Raw genomic sequence first — 23,600 nt, 5'->3', positions numbered from 1 at the left:
GGAATGTTGTATGTTGTATCTAAGACATACTCACTTTTAGACTTAATCGATGTTTGATTTTGTTTACCACTTTGTGGTGATGTATAACAGTCTACAATAATTTGTTATACTTTTTATTTTCTCCTAAAATTAATAACAACTTTTTTATTTGCCTAATTCTCTTCATATGTGTTAGCATTTTAGTCCCACAGCCCACAATACAAAGACGTATTTTTATATTCGTTTGCTTAGACGGTTCAATATTTGTGTCCAATTTTGTTTTCTCTTTCCTTGGAAACATTCCTTGGGGAGACTTTTGCCCTGCATAACTTGCAGTAGCATTTTGTTGTCATTCTGGGAACTCTTTTGCCTTTTCTATCTCAGATTCCTTAATCCTCATGCCTCCCTCTTGTGTCTGCTTCCTTGCTTGGAGGGTTCATTTTTCCATGGCTTTCTCATAGGAGATTTATGGGAGGAAACTTTGTGAAACCTTGAGTGTATAAACACGCCTTTATTCTACTCCATGCCACAGCGTTGGCCCCAGTAGCTTTTTTTTTTTTTAAGATTTATTTATTTTTATGGGAAAGGCAGATACACGGAGAGGAGGAGAGACAGAGAGGAAGATCTTCTGTCTACTGATTCATTCCCCAAGTGGCTGCAACAGCTGAAGCTGAGCCAATCAGAAGCCAAGAGCCTCCTCTGGGTCTCTCATGCGGGTACCGGGTAACAAGGTTTGGATTGTCCTTGACTGCTTTCCCAGGCCACAGGCAGGGAGCTGGATGGGAAGTGGAGGGATTTATTTATTTGAAAAGCAGTGTTAGAATGAGAAAATCTTAGTGATTCACTGCATAGGTGGCCTCAGTGGGTAAGGCTGGTTGTTTCAGGCTGAAGCTAGATAGAGCTCCTTCTTGGTTTCCCATATGGTGTTTAAAGGCCCTAGTACTGGAGCCTTGTTTTGCTGTCTTCCTGTGTACATTACCAGGAAAGTGGAACAATCAGGACTTGCGCTGGCAGTATCACATGAGATGCCAGTGCAGGTGGAAACTTAACCTGCTGCCCGCAGTGCTGGTCGGGTGTTTCTGATGTCTTAATTTTCGTGAATCTTTCTTGTTTCCTCAGCGTTCTTGGTAGAATAAACTTCATTTGTATTGTCTTAAATCTGAATCTTTTGTTGATTGTGGATATTAATTTCAGTTTTTTTTCCTTTCCCTTGTGTTTTTGTTTTGTATCACTTATTTTACAGTGTTATGCTCTTTTCCTTGTCATTGGCTAAGGCTACCAGCTGTTACAGATCAGAATGTGTTTTCTGAATTGATCTTTAGAGAGGGGATCAAGAAGACCTGAGTGTGCTCCTCTTCTTTTTTTGGATGACTCATTTAGATATTTTTCTCCTGTAGGGAAGCAGTAATTGGGAGGGCTGGGTATTGGAGGTAGTTACTCTCCCCATACATCATCTGTAAAAGCTAATTACATAAAATAAAATGATTTAACCATGAAGGTACTTTTTTAAAAGAAACCAATGAAACATATAAGTAGTTCAGGTTTTGATTATGTTGGGATAAAGCTGGATAGAATTCTAGTAGAAGAATGTGTTACATTAATCTTAGACTCTATATGTTTTCAGAAAATTCATGGCTTGATGATGTTTCATTTGTGATTATCCAACTCTCAGATTAAAGATATGATATAATTAAGTACCAGACTTTCAAATATGTTGGTATTTTGAGTATATTTCTATTATTTTATGTCTAATTAGCTAGTAAATTATGAAAAAACTTACATATTTAGTTGTTTTTTAGGAAGTATGCTACTTAGGTAAGTTCCTGTGAGTTCTGTGTTTCAGCTTTTGTGCATTAAAAAAAATCCCCAAACTCAGTACTGTGAAGCAGTAGCTGTTTGTTGCTTGTGAGCATCTGTGACCCTCCTACTTTTCTCTGCTGAGTTAGAGGATGGCGTTGCTGGTTTTGGCTGCGCCTTGTTGTGTTTTGAGGATATGTAAACCAAGTGGGTGTGTGGGAGTGCATTAGCAGATCTTCAGTCAGTTGGGACTGGAGTACTATCACTTCTGCCGTTTTTGTTGGCCAGAGAAAATCACACCTGGGCCGAATCCAAGAGCAGACTATTGTTTGCGCAAGGTCCCCTTGCATCTGGACAAATTGTGGGACCAGGAGAGAGTTGGCAGTATGGGGCCAAGGATGCACGCATCTACAGATAAAATTGACTCATCTTGTGTACAAGCAAGTCAGTATGAAAATTTAAATGAAGCCGAGGGCTGTAGCTAGTGGTTTTTTTTAAAACGAAGTAGTAATGAAAGTTGCACAACTTTGAAAAACACTGGGTTTTAAAGCTTTGTTTAGGAAATAGAAAGTATGCAAAGATTTGAGAGGAAAATCTACTTTAAAGATTCATTTATTTGAAAGTTAGAGATATAGAGAGGGGAAAAGACAGAGATGCTGTATAAACTGATTCACTCCTTTGCTGGCCAATGGGTCGGGCTGAGTCCAAGAGCCAGGAGCCTCATCCTGGTTTCCCCGGATAGGTGCCTGGAGTCCAAACACTTGGGCTATCTTCCTCCACTTTTCCGAGACTGTGAGTGGAGAGCTAGATGGGAAGTGGAGTTGCTGGAACCATGAACTGGCAACCATGTGGGATGCCACAATGCAGGGTGAAGGATTAGTGTACTGCACCATTATACCTGCTCAACATTTATTCATTTTTAAATGACAAAGTTTCATTTTTATTAGGGAATTTTTTGCATGAGTCACATATTTATTTGTCTTCTGATGTAATGCTCGTAAGTTTTTTCTTATTGTTTTAAACTACTAATTATTATAATGTATTGTGTAACCATTTTCTCAGGGCTCTTTAAGTTTAGTGAATTACTCTGTTGAATGATTTCTTACCTAGGTTACAGCATTAGCCTCTTAATCCACCACATTTCATTCCTAGTTTGATGCCTCCTCTACCCACCACCAAGGTAGATTTTCAGGAGTCAGAGCAGGCAGTTTTGCTGATTCGTAAGATCCCCTGTCTGCCTCCTCAGTTTCCTCCGCACTTACTGTCTTCTCTGGTTCCTAGACCACGCTGCCATTCGGGTTCTGTGCGAAGCTGAGCTCTTTGTTACATATTCTTTTCTTATCTTTGTTGGCATATTCTTTGGCTGGTTCTCTATTTTGATTATTTCTCATTTATGTTTCAGTCTCAACATAAATGTTAGTTCCTTAGACAAACCCAGTCTGATGGCACGCTCTCTCTTTCCTCCTGCATCAATTTATTTATGTTAAAAAGATTTATGTATCTTATTGGCAGGCAGACATACAGTGGGAAAGCAAGACAGAGAAAAAGATCTTTCATTTACTGTTCACTCCCCAAGTGGCTGCATTGGCTTGGGCTGAGCCTGTCTGAAGCCAGGAGCCAAAGGCTAGAAGCTTTTCTGCGTCTCCCACACGGGTGTATGGGCCCAAGGCCCCAAGGCTTCCTTCGCTGCTTTCCCAGACTGTTAGCAGGGAGCTGGATGGGAAGTGGAGCATATTGACGCCCATATGGGATGCCAGAATTTACAGGCAGAGGATTAGCCAATTGAGCCATCATGCTGCCCCTCCCCTTCCTTCGTCAATTTAAATTCAGATTTTCTGTGTTAAGTTTTCTCATATTACTGTTATTGTAGATTATTATGATTGTTGTCTGTTTGTCTCTGCTGTTAGACTGCCATGCCATGGTAATAGAAATTTATTTTTGTTCAGTGCTGCTTATCAATAAGTAGCTCAGTGATGTGCTTTTTTTACATTTGGTGTACCATGAATTAAATGGTATTTTTTACTTCAGAGATGTTAACTTTTAAAAAAAATGTCCAATTGAAGTAACAGGAATTTATCTAAAGGTGTTCTGATCTTAGAGATGTTAAAATGTAAAAAGATTGATGTTTTTGAATGAATATGATATATGCAACATTCTTATAGAGATCATGAAAAAGCCAGTTTCCCATTACCCAAAACCATGGACAGATTTCTTAATTTCTTGATGGTATGTTTCATTTATTAAATATGTGTCTTAAGATTACTTTTTGATTAGCTGGGCAGGTGGTGAATCAGATGAATAAGAAGCTGCAGACAGGTTTCACGGAACCGGAAGTTTTACAGATATTCTGTGATACCTGTGAAGCTGTTGCGAGGTTACATCAGTGTAAGACTCCAATAATTCATCGGGATCTAAAGGTAAGAACTTTACTTCTGAATTGAGGGATTCTTCAGGCTTTAGAGTTAGAATGTTCTTGGGATGTCTTCATCTAAACCATTTTTTTTAATCACTAATTCTGAAACTGGCCTCTGTTCCCTTATGTGTTTTCTGAAGTCATGTGAAGGCTGACTGCAGGTTTGCAGCTGTGCCTTACTTGACCCTCAGGTGTTCCCACGTGACTGTAGAGGTGGGTTTGTGAGCATCCTTCCAGAGCAGCCTTCCAGGTTAGCGTTTCTCCTCTCCCCTGTGGTCCAACTAGCAGAGACTACACATGAATCTGTTTTCTCATTTACTATTTACTGTGGTTTTTATAACTTAATTGTGATGATCACTTCATCTTCCCTTCCTGTTAGCTCTAGTCTTCTTGTGTTAGTACTTTATTTTTTTTTTAAAGATTTATTTATTTTATTACAAAGTCAGATATACAGAGAGGAGGAGAGACAGAGAGGAAGATCTTCCGTCCGATGATTCACTCCCCAAGTGAGCCGCAACGGGCCGTTATGCGCCGATCCGATGCCGGGAACCAGGAACCTCTTCCGGGCCTCCCACGCAGGTGCAGGGTCGCAATGCATTGGGCCGTCCTCAACTGCTTTCCCAGGCCACAAGCAGGGAGCTGGATGGGAAGTGGAGCTGCTGGGATTAGAACCGGCACCCATATGGGATCCCGGGGCGTTCAAGGCGAGGACTTTAGCCGCTAGGCCATGCCGCCGGGCCCGTTAGTACTTTATTATCCTGGAAAAAAAATAGCCCAAGAGGGCTGAATATTGCTGGTATCATAGGGCAAGATATGCCATTTAGAACCATCTGTCTTCTTTAATGTCACAAACATTGAGATTACAAAAGTAAGTTTTCCTGAAACACTTCTTGCCTGTGCCTTGGTTAGCCCCACATTACCCTTCCTTGTGTCTGCCAGCTTTCACTATATAATGGAGACCTATCCTAAGCCACATTATTCTTTCCTGCAGCCTAACGTTCCTCCTTTCTAATTGATCGGTGTTTTATTAGCACTTGCTATTTTCCAAGATGGCCTGTGATTTCCTTGTGTTCAATGCCTGTTGTTGATAACCTGTCCTTTCCCACTAAAATGTCAGCACCATACGTGAAATAGACTTTTTTTTTTCTGCTGTGTGGCAATAGCAGTCTCCATAAATATTTAATGAATGATTGAATTCCATTTCTGTTAAATACAAAATTTTATGAAAAGTGGTTAGGACATGTTTGTTTTTAGAGGAATGAGAATAGTAGCTGTTTCTTGCAATATAGGTTGTTAATCATGAAATCATCGTCCGGGGCTGTCTGGTGTTAGGAGAGAGAGTCAGGGATTGCTGCACAGGCCCTGTACCTTCACTTGGGTAGTCAGTACGGTTGGTAGCCAGTACGGTTTGCGTGGCTCCTTTGACTATGCAGGTTTTACATTCAGCCTAATATTCGGTATGATTTTTTTGTGCTGTTTAGCTCATTGTTTTCCATGTAAAGTTGATAACTTCATCTCAGTTTTCTTGACTTAAAATTCAGAAAAGAAAGTAAACTGCATAATTTGATATGGTACACATTCCAAATCCTCCTTTTCACATGTATACCTTTGTTGTAGACATATATTTGTGTTAAGTACATTTCTTGTATGAATCTTTATTTTGTATATTTTTTTAAAACTACACTAGAATGTATAATAAAAAGATGAAGAAATTGAAATGCAGCTATTTTGATAGAAGGGAAAGAAATGAATTTCTCATCAAACTGCTTCATATGTGTAAAAGCTCATGTGAAAGACCATGGAACAATAACATAGTGTGTGGGTGCTTGTTTTATTCCAAGGACTTCCAGGCACTTTGAATATTTTAACCCCTTTGATGTATCCCACACTCCCACATGGTAGATGTTATTGTTCTCATTTTGTAGATAAGGAAACCGCAAGAGTAGGTAGGCATGTTGTCCACGGGAGAGAACTGTTAGTAAGTAGCAGATTGGACTGTGATCTCATGGTCTGTTACTGAGAAGAACAGTGTGTGCATCATTTAGTTACTGTAACTCTGATTTGCAAGTTAAACAAAGCCCAATTCGTGTTTTCCAATGTTGTATATTAAATGAAGAAAATGATATCAGGAGTTCAGAGGTAGAATTTAAATGATTTTTATTATCGCTTGTCTGCAGATATGTTTTCTTAAAGGGTTATTTACTTTTTATTGGGAAGTCAGATTTGCAAAGAGAAGTAGAGACAGAAAGATCTTCCATTCTCTGGTTGACTCCCCAAGTGGCTGCAGGAGCCAGGCCTGAGCTGATATGAAGCCAGGAGCCAGGAGCTTCTTTGAGGTCTCCCATGCGGGTGCAAGATCCCAAGGCCTTGGGCCATCCTCTGTTGCTTTCCCAGGCCACAAGCAGGGAACTGGGTGGGAAGTGGAGCAGCTGGGACACGAACCAGGGATCCTGGCACATGGAAGGCAAAGACTTTATCCTCTGTAGATAATATGAATGATCAGGAAAAGAAAAACATTGTGATTCCATTAGAAATCTGGGCTCTGATTATTGCTAGTTTTTCTTATTTAAGCAATTTGAGAGAGGATTTATGGTTTCTTGATTGTTACCCAAAGCATCCTGGAAACAACATTTCTCTGTTGGTAAGAGAAACCGTAGACAGTCGAGTGTAGGTCTCTCTGGTCTGTTTGGCTTTCCCCATAATTTGAGGTATTTTATGGATACACACACATATATGGTGCTGGCGCTTCCACGTTTATTGAAAGGGTTGTAAGATAGATGTTTTTTACTCTGAAAAATACTGATCATTGATTTTCTTTTCTTAAGGTAGAAAATATTTTGTTAAATGATGGTGGAAACTACGTGCTTTGTGACTTTGGCAGTGCCACTAATAAATTTCTTAATCCACAAAAAGATGGAGTTAATGTAGTAGAAGAAGAAATTAAAAAGTAAGTGTTTGTCTTTATTTGTTTATTGGGAGTTATAGTTACATCTGTGAGCAGCTCTGTAATACGAACTCTGGATACTGTACTAGAAATTTCTAAATTAATTCCAGACATTGACTTATGTCTGATTTAGCTTGATAGGATATATATATATATCACCATAGATGTTTTTATATCATGAATAAAATTACAGCAATTTATAAGCTATAATAGTGAAACATTGAGAGAATTTTAAGTAAATATTGAGCCCAGTTAGACATTTTTGTTTCTACTGAGGATTTGTCCTTGTGAAGGAAGGTTAAATTATTCAGTTTATTTCTTGGTTAATAGTAAGAAGACTGGTTTCTGTATGCAGTGAAAAATGTGTAGGATACAGAAGCCTTGAGTCTTTGTCACCAGTCACGGTTACTCTGACAGTATGCTGAAAGGCTGTGCTGGGAATCTGAGTCACACCTGCCTTATGTTTCCTTCATCCTGTATGTGCCGTGGTTGCTCTGGTACCTGTGAGATCCTTTTTATCTGACTTATGAGGGATTTATTTTGAGTTTTAGGAGAGGAAATTAAATTGTTTGTGCATCTTAATTACCTTAATGCAGGATGTGGAAAGGTCTGTCAGAATAGAACTTTCTTAGACGTTGTCTTTGTCTTGCATTGCCTTCTTACAGCTCAGTCGTGTGTGTGTGTGTGTGTGTGTGTGTGTGTGAGAGAGAGAGAGAGAGAGAGAGAGAGAGAGAGAGAGAGAATGCATGAGAACTGTCATTCAACTGTGGTAGTTTGAAATAAATTAGAAGTGGAATTACTCTGGACCGTTTTTTTTCCTTAGAAACTTAGCCTATGATGATTATTTTAGATTCCATAAAAATTAATATCTTGATAAATACACATTTTCTGAAGAACAGAAAACTATTAAACTATTGAATTGGTTTTTTGGGGATATTGGCATATACATTTTATTTTAGAAATGGATTGTTTTGTGGGTTTTAGTGATTACTGTAAGACTTCACTCAGGCATCTCTGATTTGCTAAGTGTTTTGTTTCTTGTTCTTGGAGTCTGAGTGTAGTTAACGTGCAGCTGAGTTTTCTGTTAATAATGAAGAGAACCTTGTCAGGGGTCTCATGTTTTATACCCCTTTGAGAAGTTACTGTCTTTGCCATTTGTGATGAGTGAATATGTCTTAAGAGCAGACAGTATTCTTGGTGCTGGAATTAATAGTTAACACAAGTCCTATCCTTATGCAATTTATATTCTAGTTTCTTAGGTCATTCCTCTGCAGTAGTCTTTCAGACTGCCATAATCACAATAATTCAGAAACTAAGAGGGAAAATGCTTAATTTTAAAATATTCTTGCAAAATAAGATACATAGTAAAAAGATATTCTTGTAAAATAAGATACATAGTAAAACCCTCAAAAACAAATTGGTTTTTAAATATTTATTTTATAAATAAATAAGTAAGAAAGGCAAAGTTTCAGAGAGGGAGAGGCACAGAGAGAGGTCTGCCGTCCTTGGGTTCACTCCCCACATGGCTGTGTGAGCTTGGGCTGGGCAGGTCTGTAACAGGAGTCCGGAGCATCTTCCAGCTCTCCCACATGTGTGCAGAGGCTCGAACATTTGGACCGCTTTCTACTGCCTTTCTAGCCACCGTAGCAGGGAGCTGGATTGGAAGTGGAGCAGTCAGGACCCGAACCAGCACCTATGTAGATTGCTGGCACTGCAGGAGGTGATTTTAGCTACCATGCCACAGACCTGCATCCAAAACAAATCTCAAATTATGTCATGGGAATTCCATCCATTCTTTGCTGTTTTCTGCCATGAGATTTTAGCACTATTTCATTTAAGCATTCTGGTCACTGAATTCATAAGTATTTATTTATATTATTGTTTAATTCAAAAAGCTTTTGTTAGCAGTGAGTTGTGAAAATGTTCATAATGAGTATAGTTAGAATTATGGTAATTAGATTCTTTTTTAAACAGCAATTATAAACTCAGAAGTTTACTATTGTATGCAAGGAAGTTTCTTAGCACCCCTGTAGACTTACTCTCATAGTTAAGATGTCCATGCCCCATGTTGCCGTGCTTGAAGTCAGTCCCCAGCTGGGCTCCTAACTCCAGATTTCTGCTAGTGCAGACCTTGGGAGACAGTAGTGATGACCCAGACAGTGGGAGAGCTGTATTGAGTTCTTGGCTTTTGGCTTTAGTCTGACTAGTCCTTCCTGGCCTTTAGGGGCAGTTGAGTGAACCAGCTGATGGAAGCTCATGCTTGCTTGCTTTGCTTGCTTACTCATTTTTATTGTTTTTCAGGAGGAAAGAAATTTGTGTAGTAAACTTACAAATTAAGCCTTTGAGAGGGCAGAAGACTTAATGTTAAAATAGTAGTGAAATGTTGTGATCAAGTTATATTATAGTCAAATTATGTTATTTCATGGAAGAAATTCAAGGGAAACTCTTGAATGAATTGCTACCTAAAGTCTTTTATAATCAATGAAGAAAATTAAGCTTTTTATATCATCAAAGATTCTATTATTGTGTTTGTTTAACAAAGATGAGTATAGATTTATTGTATAACTTAGTTCTTGATGGGGTTTTAACAAGCTTTTAAATAGCATATTTTCCGCATAATGTTATAATCTGAAAACTTAAGATATTTTTTTTGCAGAAAAAGTGTTTTGTTTCTTTTTATCTATACATAACTATGTTAAATCTATCTACATAAATACATATATACAATTCATTCATTTACCACCAGGTATACAACTCTGTCATACAGAGCCCCTGAAATGATCAACCTTTATGGAGGAAAGCCCATCACTACCAAGGCTGATATCTGGGTAAGATCAAGGAAAACAACTTTTCTCTGATGACGTAAAATGTCTTGGTTTGAGTCAACTCTTTTTCTCTGCCCCTCCAGAAGACGTATCTGAGTAATTAAGGGAGTGATGTTGTAGAGCTTCCTATGTGGAAGAGGGAACCTGTGAGGATATTTCATCTCCTGTCTTGAGATAGAAATTATGTCTGTGCATCAAAAAGCAAATAAAGAGCTTACTTACAGCTTTTCACCACAGTACTTTTCAGGATTTAAATTATACATGAATGTTAGCGATTTTTTTGACTGAGTGCAATTTTGATTGGTAATAGTACAGAAAAGCTAGGTTACTTTTGTGGAGTACTTAGGATACTTTTCTGGAGGGTTTAGGATCTTCTTAGTGGAAACTGACATTTGCCAACATTTTTTTCTAATATCAGTTGGTATTACTAACCTGTGTATGTTGATGGTTTTTTCTTTTAGCATCTGTGACATATTACTGGGATACTGAATTATTGAGATCTTGTTTCATTATAATTAAATGTATGTAGGAATGTTAAGTGATTTACCTGATAAGTAATTTTTTTGTTATATTTAATAAAGTAGAGAAAAGCTATTAATTTAGCAGAATAGGAAAAACTAATTTGTTACAATTAACTTTTAAAAATTAAATTCAGATATTATTTTTCCCTATCTAGCACTAATGAACATTTGAGGAATGAGATTTTTTTTGGAAATAGTTATAGGGTTTACAAAAAAGACCAGATTTTTTTTAAGTGATCAAGCATAGTAGTTCTTACTTGTGGAATGAATATTTACTTGAGTTTCATTTCTTGGACACTTCCCTATTGTAGTTGGGTATTATACAAAATTTTGACAGGCAAAGGATTCTTATAAGTTCATCTTTGTTATACTTTCATCTGTCTAAATAATAAATACATTTTCATGAGGCAGTGATTCTTGTGTTAGTTGAATTTTTATTCAGATAGATGATCAAATCACATCACTAGTACGTTTGTATTTCTCAGTTTGATGTATGTACAGGCCATTAGCTTGTACAACTCCATACTATGTTTACCTTATTTATCATTTGCTTCTGACTCATTAAATGGGATATTGTATAGATGACGGTTAAACATACAATGTAGAAATCAGATTCAGTTGACTTAACTTATAAAGTCAAAGTATTGGAAGATGTGATTGTGGAGTTCTTTTGTGGCCTTATTTTGTGGCTGCTGTTGAATTCCATTTTGCTTGAGGAAAGTACTTCAGTTGTAAGTAAGCAACAGGTATAATAGCTCATTTTGATAATAAGTTATTCTCCAGGTACCAATTGTTATCCAGTGTCTTAATGAGAAAGGTATTGCGTGTGTGTGTGTGTGTATGTGTGTATTTATTTTTAGTAGTATGTGTATGGGGTGGCATAGTATATTGTCAGATTTATACCATTTGTACATCAGGTAGTATTTGAGTTTCTATTATGTTTCTATGATGATTAACTAGATATAGCTGTGAGATTACAAATAAAGACATATAATCAGAAAATAATAATTATATGTAATATTCTTAGAAGAGAATTTTAATTTATAATGCCATTATTCTTTTTTTTTTACTTAGCTCTTCTGAAAAACTATGCTATAACATTTTAGGTGTGAATTCAGTTATATAAAAACAAGTCCAAATGTGTCAAGAATTACATTTTTGACCTTGTTTTAGGATAACACTGATTCATAATTATGCTAATGTTAGGTCCTCAACTAGCACTGTATATTTTTGCATAAATTTTTTTTAAAAAATTTTTTTTGTATATAGACATTCCCATTGCATTTTATTTTTATTCTGATGCTAAGATGCTGATTTTATTGAGCATGCGGTTCAGGAAGAAGTGCTCATGTTGCCTTTTAATGAAGGGAATTGTAGCTGTTGATACACAGCCTTCAAAATTAGATCACTTGCTCCCTCTTGTTTCTTTTGTAATTCTCATTGCAGTAAATGTATAAAAATAAAAATGCCTTTGGTGTGAAACATTAGGACACCTTATAATGTTTACACTGTGCAAAGTACTTAGATTTACATTTTTAAAGTATTCTGGTGTTCCAAAGATTATTGGATGGATTCCCTACAACATTTGCTCTACCATTTGACAGATTACTAAAGAATTGATTGACAAGATTATATTGGCTCAATGTAGATCTGGGCATTGGAAAGAAAGATGTAATTTAATGATGCTATTATACCATTAATGGGATTTTTGGAATGTTTTTATGATAGCCTTATGTTCAGTTTGGTTTATGTTTGCTAAAGGCATTTTCTCTGTATCATAAAGTAACACAGAATTTTAACCATATTGAACTGATTATTACTTTTCAGAATATTTATAATTTTGTCATACCCTTAATATATGAATACATTGAAATCTAGAGAATTTTTAAGCTTTTTTTTTTAAATTAGAAGACTGCCATAACATTGAAAATAATGTTTTATATGCTGCTATTAGTAGATATACAAAGAAGTTTTTGTGTATAAGGATCCTCCTAGTGATTATAATTTATGTCCTTGTTAGCTGTTCTTGCTAAATTGATATGTGGAGAAAATCTAACCAAAAGAAGCTGATTTTCCTTGTATTTTGATATTAAGTTCAAATTTAAGTGTTTCTGATGCAATTGTATATAAACTGTTGAGTAATTACATATGGTTTGTTTAGAGTCAGAAAGGCTCCATACACTTAACATGAGAGTTTCAGGTGACACTTTTGTGACAAAGTAAAGATTAAAATGATTAAAAATGCTCATTTCTTTTCTTTGGTTTTTAACTACTGCTCAGTTTGAGCTTTAGCAGTTTAGCTTGAAATTTCCTGTTTCATTTCTAGGCACAATTTGTGCTTCAGAGTGTTCATTGTAAGCAAGTATTTTTGCAAATCTTGTACTGTTTATGAAACTTTTTTGAATTTTAATATTGCCTATTTATGTTAGGAGTATAATTTGTGTAACATGTAAAAATTATAGGATTGCACATGTAAATAAAGAACTGATTTTTATTGTGGTAAGTATGTACTTAGTAAATATTTGATAAACATTTATTGATAAGTTATCTAAGTTTAACTGTACTGACTAATTCAGATTTAGAAGCCCAGGCTCTTTAAACATGTTTTAAAGTCAATTTTGAAAAAAGTGATTAGAAAGAGCCTGTGTTAACTTTGCTGATTATATGTTAACTAAGCCCTAAATGTATTGTTTCTTTATGGAAGAAATTAAAAATATAAATACTTTTTCCCAAACACACAATCTACTTTTAATTGTAGTGATACCATGATCTAGAGTGAGACACCTAACCCTTTTTGAAAATTTAAGATTTGTTTAATCCATGAGTGTGGAACAGTTCCCCTGTGGGCCAAATGAGGCCCATGAAATAATTTTGTCTGGTTCTGCCAAGGAAAAGTGGAAGTTGAAATTTGGTAAATCTATGGCAGGTGACTTTTTAAGTTGAGAGTTTTGTGGAGCCTACAGATGATATTACAAAGGCTCCCCATTCCTGAGTTAAGCAATGACTTGTAAAAAGGTTGATTTACTAATAGGAATATTAGATGTTACTTTTCAGTGACATGCTTAGTTTTGGTTCTGCTCTGTGGTTATATCTTGGGGTTAAGTTGTTTACTTGTGCCTTGATGATGTTTGTGGTCCTTTGTCCTACAGGCCCTAGGATGTTTACTCTACAAGCTCTGTTTCTTCACTCTTCCTTTTGGTGAGAGTCAGGTTGCCATCTGTGATGGCAACTTCACCATCCCAGACAATTCTCGCTACTCCCATCACATACATTGCTTAATAAGTAAGTACCTGGAAAACTTTGTAAGATATTTGTATCCCTTTACTGAAACCTATACTTTTATTTTCATGTATTATGGTTTTGTGAAACTTAAGAAAATATCAAATAAGTTGTTTAAGGAGTAAAAGCAGCCTAAATCGTGAGTGGCATAATTGTGTTTTTTGAGTCCTTAGATAATATTTAGTACATATGGCAGAGGTTATGTACTTAAGGAAACTGGCATTTCTTGGACTGTGTGGAGCACAGTACTTCATTCCTTGGTCTTTGTACTTTTGAAATCAGGTATCTAAATCTTCTGCTAGTTTGTGTAAAAGTTTTGCAAATCTAAGACTGTAGCTCATCTTGCCACCCTTTTAAATGTTGGTATCTTGTTGATTATAAAATAATTAGCAAAAAGTAACCAAAACATACAGTTAGAAGGGGTAGGCTGGCAGACCTTCAAATTCCCACCAGAATTTCAGTTCTCATTTGTGAACAAAAAATGAATTTGGATTATGCCTCATTCTTTGTAATAAATTTTATGTAAATAAAATGTTAAAAATAAAGATGAAGTAGGATACTTGAAGAACAGGGTAAGTTTTCGTAGGACTCCAAGAATTGCTAAGAAAAGATTTACCAGTTGACAGCTATATTTTACACCAGAAGTTCTCTTAAACTCTTTAGTGCAAGCGTAAAGTCAAATAGGAAATAGCAAATGAAAATAATGTTTGTTAGGCATTTGACGAATGGCTAATAACTTTATACATTATAAGAGTTGTATAAATCACAAAGAAAAGGAAGAGTACTTCAAATAAAAGGTAAAAAAAATGGCAAAAAAAACCCCACCCCAGAAACATTAAATGACATCTCACTGTCCAAACTTATTTGAAGCACAGTTTTAAAATTTCTGTGATGTCAATTTATTCATACATATTGGGAGTTGGATGATTATATTGGTTTAAATTTATTTACTATGTATTGTGTGGAGTATTTTTAATAGACTAGGAGATGTAGAATAAAGGGATGAGTAAAGTAGTGATATAATTTTCAGGGGAGAAGAAATGGCTTAAGCTTGGCTGCCGCACTCTCAGCATAAACACTTTCAGCTCTGTTTTGACAACATTTAAATGTGAGTGCCTGTTAGTGGGATTTTCTCCGCAAAGAGCTGCCTCTCAACTCAGGCTGTTTAATAGCCGTGGGGCTTCACTTTCATCTTCTCTGGTGGAGCATCCATGAACCTTGTTTTCATGTGCTTTTATGTACTTGTGGCTTTCTGCCAACCAAGCTAAGTTGTCTGCCTGGCAGTTCAAGTTACCTTCCCAGGTCCCAGGTAGAAAAATTTTTTTTCATCCTTTGATGAAAAAGTTTTATAGTTTTATTTTTACTTAAAGGGAAATATTTGAGAGGGAGGGAAGGAAAGAAAGAAGGAGAAGGAGGAGAGGGAGAGGGAGAACTCCTGTTTGCTTGTTCACCTTTAACAAGTCTGTTGCGTTTGGGGCTGGCTGGGTCCAAGCCAAACCCAGTACAAAGCAGGCCAGGAGCTCAGGGTCCAGTTTGGATGCCACTTGTGAAGTCCATCACCTGCTGCTTTCTGTTGTGTTTTTTGGCAGGGAGATTGAGTCAGGAGTAGTCCTGGGACTACAATCCAGGCCCTCTGATATGGGGTTTCTATATTCCAAGGGGCAGTCTGAAGGCCTGTGCTCAAAAAGTGGCAGGATTCTAAATCATCCACTCCAGCATTGCTGTTTTTCCTGTGATCCCTGTTGGTTTTAGTGTTCCATTTTTCCAGACTGACTTTTTTTTTTGAAAAGGAAAATAAGCATTTAGAGTATATTTGAAAAAATATAGATCCACTATCCTATATGTCTTAGTTAGATGCTTTCCTTCCAAAATTTAGGGTAGTGAAAATATGAAAAGATTCTGATTAATTGGAATGCTCAAGGACTAGAATGAGGCACTGCCTGTTGTATGTTCTGCTTACTTTGGAGCTTAAACTTCAGTTGCAGTACTTCTAATAAATTGTAGCCATAACACTGTTTATTTTGTTTTAACTGTGATGTTTTAGTCATATTTGAACTTTTGATAAACATGAGATAGACCATAAAAAGATATCTTTTTAGTGTTAATGATAATATGATTACTGTTAGCATCCATTTTGTATCACCCACAGTTGTTTGAAAGTAGTTGTGATGATCTTTGTTACATTTGTGTTCAGCGATTACGTAGGTATTTAAGTATACTTTTTTGAGCCAAGGGACTATTACTGTTTTTATGTATTTATCTTTCTTTCTTGCAGAATTTCTTTTCTTAACCAAATTAATTACTTAGCATTTTTCTTTGTAGATTCTGTTAACTTTCCTAATAGACAAGTAGTAGAAGTGTGGTATGGGGGAAAACACTTTGCTTTTGAGTCTAGGAGTTGAGAACTTAGAGCATCTTTAGGAGAGTATGAGAACCATTAACTAAAGGGATAATTGGATAGTTAGGAAGAGTGAACAGAAGGATGGCAGCCTCACTTTCGTTCTAGCTCCTGTGTCGTAAGGTGGTTGAAAAAGTAAACTGTAGAGCCCTTACTCATCATCTCCACAGTTGAGCAGCCGAGTTCACCTCTGTTCTGACATTGACTTTGTAGAGAATGTTGGGTACCACTGTTTATCTCAGTGTCACTGTTCATTGAATGAGTGGTTTGTGCAGATACTATTAATAGTAGTTAATGATGTTAATATTGTGAGAATAAATATAGTGTTATTGTAAAAATCAGTAAATTCTGTAGAGTGCTTCTGAATATATTGGAAGGCTTGGTGAGAGATGGCCATTAGTATTGTTCTCATCAAGACCACTATGCCCGCTCCTGGGGTCCTCATCCTAAACTCCCTGAGCTACCTGGATTTCTGGCTTCCTAGGTGCTGGTCAGGATGTCTCCTGTCAGGTACTTCTCAGGGTGTCCAGTTCCCTGAAGCAGGATTTGGTTTCCTTGTATCAATAGTGAATCTGTTAAAGGCTTTTAACAGATTCATGCGATACATCCCATGATGTACTCTTAAATCTCTGATATTGTTTTTCTCACCTCATCTGTTTTCTTTGGAGCTGCTCACTCTTGCTTTATTCATTATTTTAGCTCTTAGTATCTTATCTATTGAAATTAAATTTAATACCTATTTTGTGGGAAACTAGGTGTTTGCTTGCTTGCTTTAATGTACGTAAAATTATGTGGAAATTATATTTCTAAATATTTTTAAAAAATAAAGTAGTGCAATGTATTTTTGCATACCTGTCAGATTCACTGATTGTCAATTCATGGCCAATCTTTTATTTATGGCTCATCCACTAAAGATCTTCAATTTGTCTTTAGGAAGAATCTGACATGGGAACACAGTTTTGTAGAGGTTTTCACTCAATGGCTGTGAATTATCACTTGGGGAGACATGGGACAGGGATATGAATAATATCATCTAGGTTTATTTACAAGAACTCTTTCAGAACATGTATGTTTTTAAATTTGAGAGGGCAGGAGAGAGAGAAGGAAATACAGAGCTGTTTCCCACTGGTTCACTCTCCACATACCTGTAACTTTGTCCAGGCTGAAGTTGGGGATGGGAACCAAGTCTGGGTCTTCTGCGTGAATGCCAGGGACAAGCGCTGAAGTCGTCTCCTGTTGCCTTCAGGGTCTCTGTTAGCAGGCAGAGTGCCAAATGCCCTCCCCTAGCTTGGCATATTTATAGTGCCACTTAGTGTTTTAGTTTTGATTGAACATAATATTAACTATTATATTTGGTTTCATTTCAACTCAATGGAGTGAAGTATGTGGGACTCAGATGCCTAATATGTAAGCTTGTATAAGGATTTCTTGTGGGCTAACAAAAGGACAATTTAATGCTAATTTTACATGTTAAAAAATGAAGTTTTTTCTTGGATATTTATGGTTACAAAATTAGGGTGACATTTCTATTTTCAAGTAAATTACTAGAAATGTAGTTAAGTTTGAGAAAACAAAAGTGTCTATATTGTTGAAGAACATTCAAAATTTTTAGCAGAAAATTTATTGTGAGACTTCAAAGCATTTTTCTTTTAAATTTGTTCTGTTGTTAGAGAAATTAACTTTTATGCAAAACTAGCAAAAAAGGTTCTATTATTTTTTGTAACTTAAATGGTAACTATTTTATTTATTTTTGGCTTGGATCCTTGATTAATTTCTAGTATAACTTGGCTGCTACTACAGGCAGTAATAGCAGCTCTTTTTGCTACTCTTTGTTTTTAATGTGTAGGATGTTGTACTTTTCTGCACTATTAGTATAAACATACTTTTGCTGGCTCAGATAAGTGTTCTTTAAATGCCTGTGGCTGATACCTCAGTAGCAAATACTACATTGGTTTTAATCATGTTGTTTTGTGGTTTCAGCTTGGATTAATTGTTCTTGTGTCAACAGAAATATTTACAATTGGATGAGAAAAAATATTTCTTTGTAGCACTTTAATTTATTCATTTATTATTTATTTTTTTGCAATTTGATTTTATCTTTGTGGTAGAATCACGGCCAGTGGTACTGGGTTTGTGATGTTTCACGCAATCATTTAAATTGAGGAAACAAGGGTGTGCTTCTCTGCTTTTTTTTTTTTTTCACAATTAATCACTTGGAGCCACTTCTGAGTGAAATAGGCATACATATTCCTTAATTATGGTTTGCCTCCATCGGCAAATAGTCAAAATACAGGCACACTAAAAATACTTTGTAAAATTATCCTTAGGGCCACGTATATAAGGTTTATGTAGAATGTAAGTAAAGTTCATGTTCAAGCCTGGTCTCATATCAGTACATGTGTGGGAAAAAAAAAGAACCAAATTTGAAGCATTTGTGCTGTCAAGTATTTTGAATAAGGGATACTCTACCTGTGTTGATAAAGTAAATTATAGAATGGAATTTGTTTCAGAATCTACCAAGATATGTTATTCTGTATGCAGGTCCAGATTTGTTGGGAATGAATCATAGGCAATGCTAGCAAACCATGGTTTTTTTTTCCCATAGAAGCGAGTCACTTGCCAAAAATAAGGTTAACTGAGAACCTGTATGTTAGGTGGTCAGCTTGTTCAGAAAGAAACAGCATCAACAATTGATGAAGGTAGGCACTGAATTCTTTTTTTTAATTAAAAAAAGTAAATATTTATTTGAAAGAGCTTCACAGAGAGAGGAAGGAGAGAGAGAGGGAGAGAGAAAGAAAAGAATCTCTTGCCACTGGTTCACTCCCCAAATGAGCATAGTAGTTCAGGCCATGGGCAGTCTGAAACCAGGAGTGTGGAGATTCTTCAGGCAGTTGGATTGTTTTCTACTGCTTTCCACGGCATTAGCAGGGAGCCGGATCAGAAGTGGAGCAGTCAGGGCTTGGACTGCTGTCCATGGGGGATGCTGGTGCCACAGTGGCAGCTTTACCTGCAGCAACACAGTACTGGCCCAGTTTTTTCTACTCTAACAATCAAATTTGATAAATCTTCGTTTTTGCTATAGGGAAGAACTGAGTTACAGAGATGAGAGTGAGTCTACTGGTACTGTACTACTAGCACAGTGGCTTCAAACTTTACTGTTTATTTAAGATTTATATATTTTGAAGTAGTTACAGAAAGGAGAGAGACAGAGAGAGAGAAATAGATATGAAGAGATAGAGTGCAAGATGTTCCATCTGCTAGTTTACCCTTGATGGCTACAATGCTGGCACAGGGCTAGACTGAAGCCAGGAGCGTGAAGCTTCCTTCATCTGGCTGGGAAGTTGACCAGCTGGAACTCCAACCTACACCAATATGGGATTCTGGCATCACCAGATGTTGTGGCAATGGTTTTAACCTGCTGTGCCACAACATTGGCCTCATTTTTTTTTCTTAATTAAAAAAATGTTTTGAGAGAAGGTGAGATAGCAGCCTAAAGTGCACTCCCATCCTCTAGTTCACTTTGTGGATAACCTGTAGTGGCTGGGACAAGCCAGGTCAAAGCTGGGAGGGAGACAGGTGTTTAGTGCAGGTCTCTCACCTGCGTGGTAGGAACTCAAGTACCAGAGTCATTGTTGCTACATTCCAGGGTGGCCTTAAAGCATTCAGGAATTAGGAACAGAGTGAGACGAGAACCCGGCACTTTTGGTATGAGTGCAGGTGTCCTGACCACAGCCTTTTTAAAAATAAAAAACGTAAAGATCTATGTATTAATTTGAAAATCAGAGTTACAGAGAGAGGAGAAGAGGAAGAGAAGAAGCAAGAGAGAGGAGTTGAGAGAGAGAGAGAATGAGAGAGAAACAGGTCTTCCATCTGCTGGATCATTCCCCAGATGTTTGCAATGAACAGCACTGGGCCAGGTCGAAGCCAGGAGCCAGGAACTTCCTGCAAGTCTGCCATGTGGGTAGCAGGGGACAAAATACTTGGGCCATCCTCTGCTGTATTTTCCAGGCTATTTACAGGGATCTGGATTAGAGTTGGAGCAGCCAGAAGATGAACTGGCACCTGCATAGGCTATTGGCATCACAGGTGTTGGCCTTACCTGTGTTATCACAGTACCAACCCTTGATCAGTGTCTTTAACAAGTGGGCCAAATGCCTGTCCCCTTAGACTTTTTTTGGATCGTAAGCCAGTTTAAATGATACATTTAGGGCCCGGCGGCGTGGCCTAGCGGCTAAAGTCCTCGCCTTCAACGTGCCGGGATCCCATATGGGTGCCGGTTCTAATCCCGGTAGCTCCACTTCCCATCCAGCTCCCTGCTGGCCCAAAGCTTTGGGACACTGCACCCGTGTGGGAGACCTGGAAGAGGTTCCTGGCTCCCGGCTTCGGATCGGCGCACACCGGCCTGTTGCGACTCACTTGGGGAGTGAAGCATCAGATGGAAGATCTTCCTCTCTGTCTCTCCTCCTCTCTGTATATCCGGCTTTCCAATAATAATAAAATCTTTAAAAAAAATGATACATTTAGTTAGGAGCTGCTATTGCTATTTTTTAATATATATGTACATATATAGCAAAGTTGATATAATATGTAATATATTATGATATACTAAGTACTGCATACACACATAATGTGCACGATAGAAACTGAAAAAGTTTGTGAAATACTGCTTATGTGTTCCACATTTAATGCACTCTAATATTTTCTAATGTATTTAGTCCCTGAAGTTGCTGTTGTGTCCTGGTACATTGGTTTTATATATACACACACAAACACACATATATAAACACACACATTTATATGTATAGGATTTTAGATTATATTTACATAGTCAACCAGGGTGGGAAGGGTTATGGAGAAGTGGGTGTGATCACTGCTTCCAAACTTTCTATTTCTTCTTCCCATTTCTTGAGGGAAGGGAGAGATAGGAGGATAGGCCATGCCCAGCCTCCCAACCATCCCGGGACCCAGGCATGGGGAAAGGCTACCTGATATCAACCCAGGATCACAGTGTGGTACATGCCCTAAAAGTTCTGTCCAGGTGGATGCAATAGTTCCAAAATACTGTTGATCTTACCAATCTGTAGATGGTCCAGTGTCTATTGGCTGACACAGTCTCCATTTACCCTGATATTTGCTGTCATCATTTGGCTGGTGTAGTCCATATGTTCTGTTCTTCATTCTCTGTTATGGTACCAGATGTCCTTTGCAGGCCCAAATGAGTTGCTGTATCCTCTATGTGAACCATGATCTGCTGTCTAGCACCACGCCTGTGGCTCACAGATCCATGGTTTTACATAACATAAGTTGGATTCAGTACAGTTAGATAAATTGTTTCCAACACCTGTACTCCCTACATGTGTGCATCAGTCAGGCTCTGTTATTTGCTTATAACATTAACTCTACCTCAGACCTGGCTAATTAATCATTGGAAGTTGTGAACGTAGAATCTCAAATCTATGAGTTCCTTGAATCTGTGTTTCAACATAGATTTGCCTGTAGAGTCTTTGTATTCTGCTCTTAGAAAAGTTTTGCTTGGATTAAGGCAGGCCACTAAGGGAAAAAAAAATATATATATCTTTTTTTTTTTCACCATAGTTTTCTCTGCCCCTGTGGAGCTTGTATTCTTGAAGTACTCTTAGGTATTCCTCCGCAAGTCCACTTGGTAAGGAGTGTGAGACAGGACCTTGTCACAATGCAGTTCTTGATGGATGTCTCGCTCTGTGTGAGCCGTCTTTAGAAAGGAATGGGCTCTCTCTTTTGCTATCATGAGTTGGGTTTTCCTCAGCACCTAGTTTTCTTTTCTGTTTGGGACACAGTGAGTCATGTCATGTATCGTGTTGTCCTATTTATTTCGACAGCTAGAAAGCAGAGTGCTCAAGGTTGGACTTACATTTAGGAACAGATCATCCAGGTTCCTTTACTGATCCTCTTACCTCGTGCCCTCAACCCACATTACCTTTTCCTTAGTCCTAATTCCCTATTCATTTAAGAACTTTTTTTGTTTTATCTATTTGAATTTTATTTTTTGTTTTGTTTCTTATCTATAATTTCAAGCCCCTTAAGTAAGACTATTTGTAGTAGTTACTCTGAAAATTGGGTTTTTGAAAACCAAATAAATTCTTCAATGGAAAAATAGAAACATAAGTGACTTTGATTGGTTTCGTTTTTAGACTTGTGAATCCCTTCATTAAAAGTATGAATGTATTTTATTTAAAATCATTAATTTTCTGCAATGTTCATGCTTTTAAGGCATTTGGTAATCATGTGTATCAAATTAAAATATGATTTATTTTGAGTAATAAAATAAATAGACCATGTATGTCTATGAAATCTTTTCTGTCTTGAGGTTGAATACAAAGTAGTTAATATGAGAATTATGATGCTTTGAGTTATTTCAGTTTAACTATATGGATGAAACGATAAAAATTAATTTTAGGTAATATATTTATATCTTAAATGCATTAAATCAAGTTATATCAAGAGGATTTGGAAAACTGCTGAGATGGAGATCAGAATCTCCCTAATAAATTCCCAAGTTTTAGATGTTTCACTATTGCCAATACCTGTAATGCCATGTCATACTTAGATAGCAGAATGTTGGGCTTAGGCCTGTTGCTGATATTTGTAATAATTGACTTGTAAAATTTTGGGGGAAAATGGTGCCCGGGGAGGATGGGAGGTGGGAAGAGGAGTGGAAGGGAAAATCCCTATACCTGCAGCACTGTGTCATGGAAAATAATAACAACAATAAAAAATACAAAAAAAATGCCCAAGTTTTTTGAACTCAATATCATTTGCCATACTGCTGTGTTTTTAGCAAAAATAAGCTTATATGCTATAGAAAATGTTACATATTGTTCAAAATATTATATAAAAGAGAAATTTATTTTGATTTATATTTTATGTCATCCACTTTTAGTCTTAGATTTCTGTATGTCTTATTTTATTGAGAGACTTTAAGATCATCCAAAATTATACATTTTATGTTTAAAACCTTTTAATTTAAACATTAATTACATTTTATTCTGATTTTTTAAAAATAATTTAAATGTTAGAATTCAATATTAGTTAAGCAGAGGTAGCCATACAGCTGTCTTAAGAATTTGTTATAAAATTGAGTGTAAAAGTCAACCTTCTTGAGAAATTTTGAACTAGAAATCCCAGGAGAAATAGGTAAGTGGCATTTGAAGCAATGCCATAAAATTGGTGTGAAATTGTTCATAATACAAGACTTCTGTGCATATTTTTGGACATGATGTGAGCAACAGATTAAAGTTCAGGCCTGGAATGTATGTTGGGGGCATCATCATGGAAAACTATAGCGCCAGTCTTGTACAGCTTTGTTAAATATATTATAATGTGTACAGGTTAGCTTTTTCTGTCTGATTCAGGTAACTTAAAATTAATAAATGCATTTTAGATAATAGAGTATTTTGAATTCCTT

At 36.7% G+C, this 23,600-nt stretch overlaps 1 protein-coding gene across 2 annotated transcripts in view; it reads left to right on the top strand.

Moving 5' to 3' along the window:
- The window catches only part of BMP2K (BMP2 inducible kinase), a 118,781-nt gene that overhangs the window by 54,120 nt on the left and 41,061 nt on the right, over positions 1 to 23,600 (top strand). For both annotated transcript variants that reach the window (XM_058667171.1, XM_058667172.1), the window contains exons 4-7: positions 4,051 to 4,193; positions 7,015 to 7,136; positions 9,880 to 9,961; positions 13,629 to 13,761. In XM_058667171.1, the coding sequence (XP_058523154.1) occupies positions 4,051 to 4,193; positions 7,015 to 7,136; positions 9,880 to 9,961; positions 13,629 to 13,761 (480 nt within the window). The remainder of the gene's footprint in view (positions 1 to 4,050; positions 4,194 to 7,014; positions 7,137 to 9,879; positions 9,962 to 13,628; positions 13,762 to 23,600) is intronic.

The sequence above is a fragment of the Ochotona princeps genome, chromosome 7, assembly GCF_030435755.1.
Source record: "Ochotona princeps isolate mOchPri1 chromosome 7, mOchPri1.hap1, whole genome shotgun sequence".
In the NCBI taxonomy this organism is placed as follows: domain Eukaryota; kingdom Metazoa; phylum Chordata; class Mammalia; order Lagomorpha; family Ochotonidae; genus Ochotona; species Ochotona princeps.
This window is presented reverse-complemented; position numbering and strand designations above follow the sequence as displayed.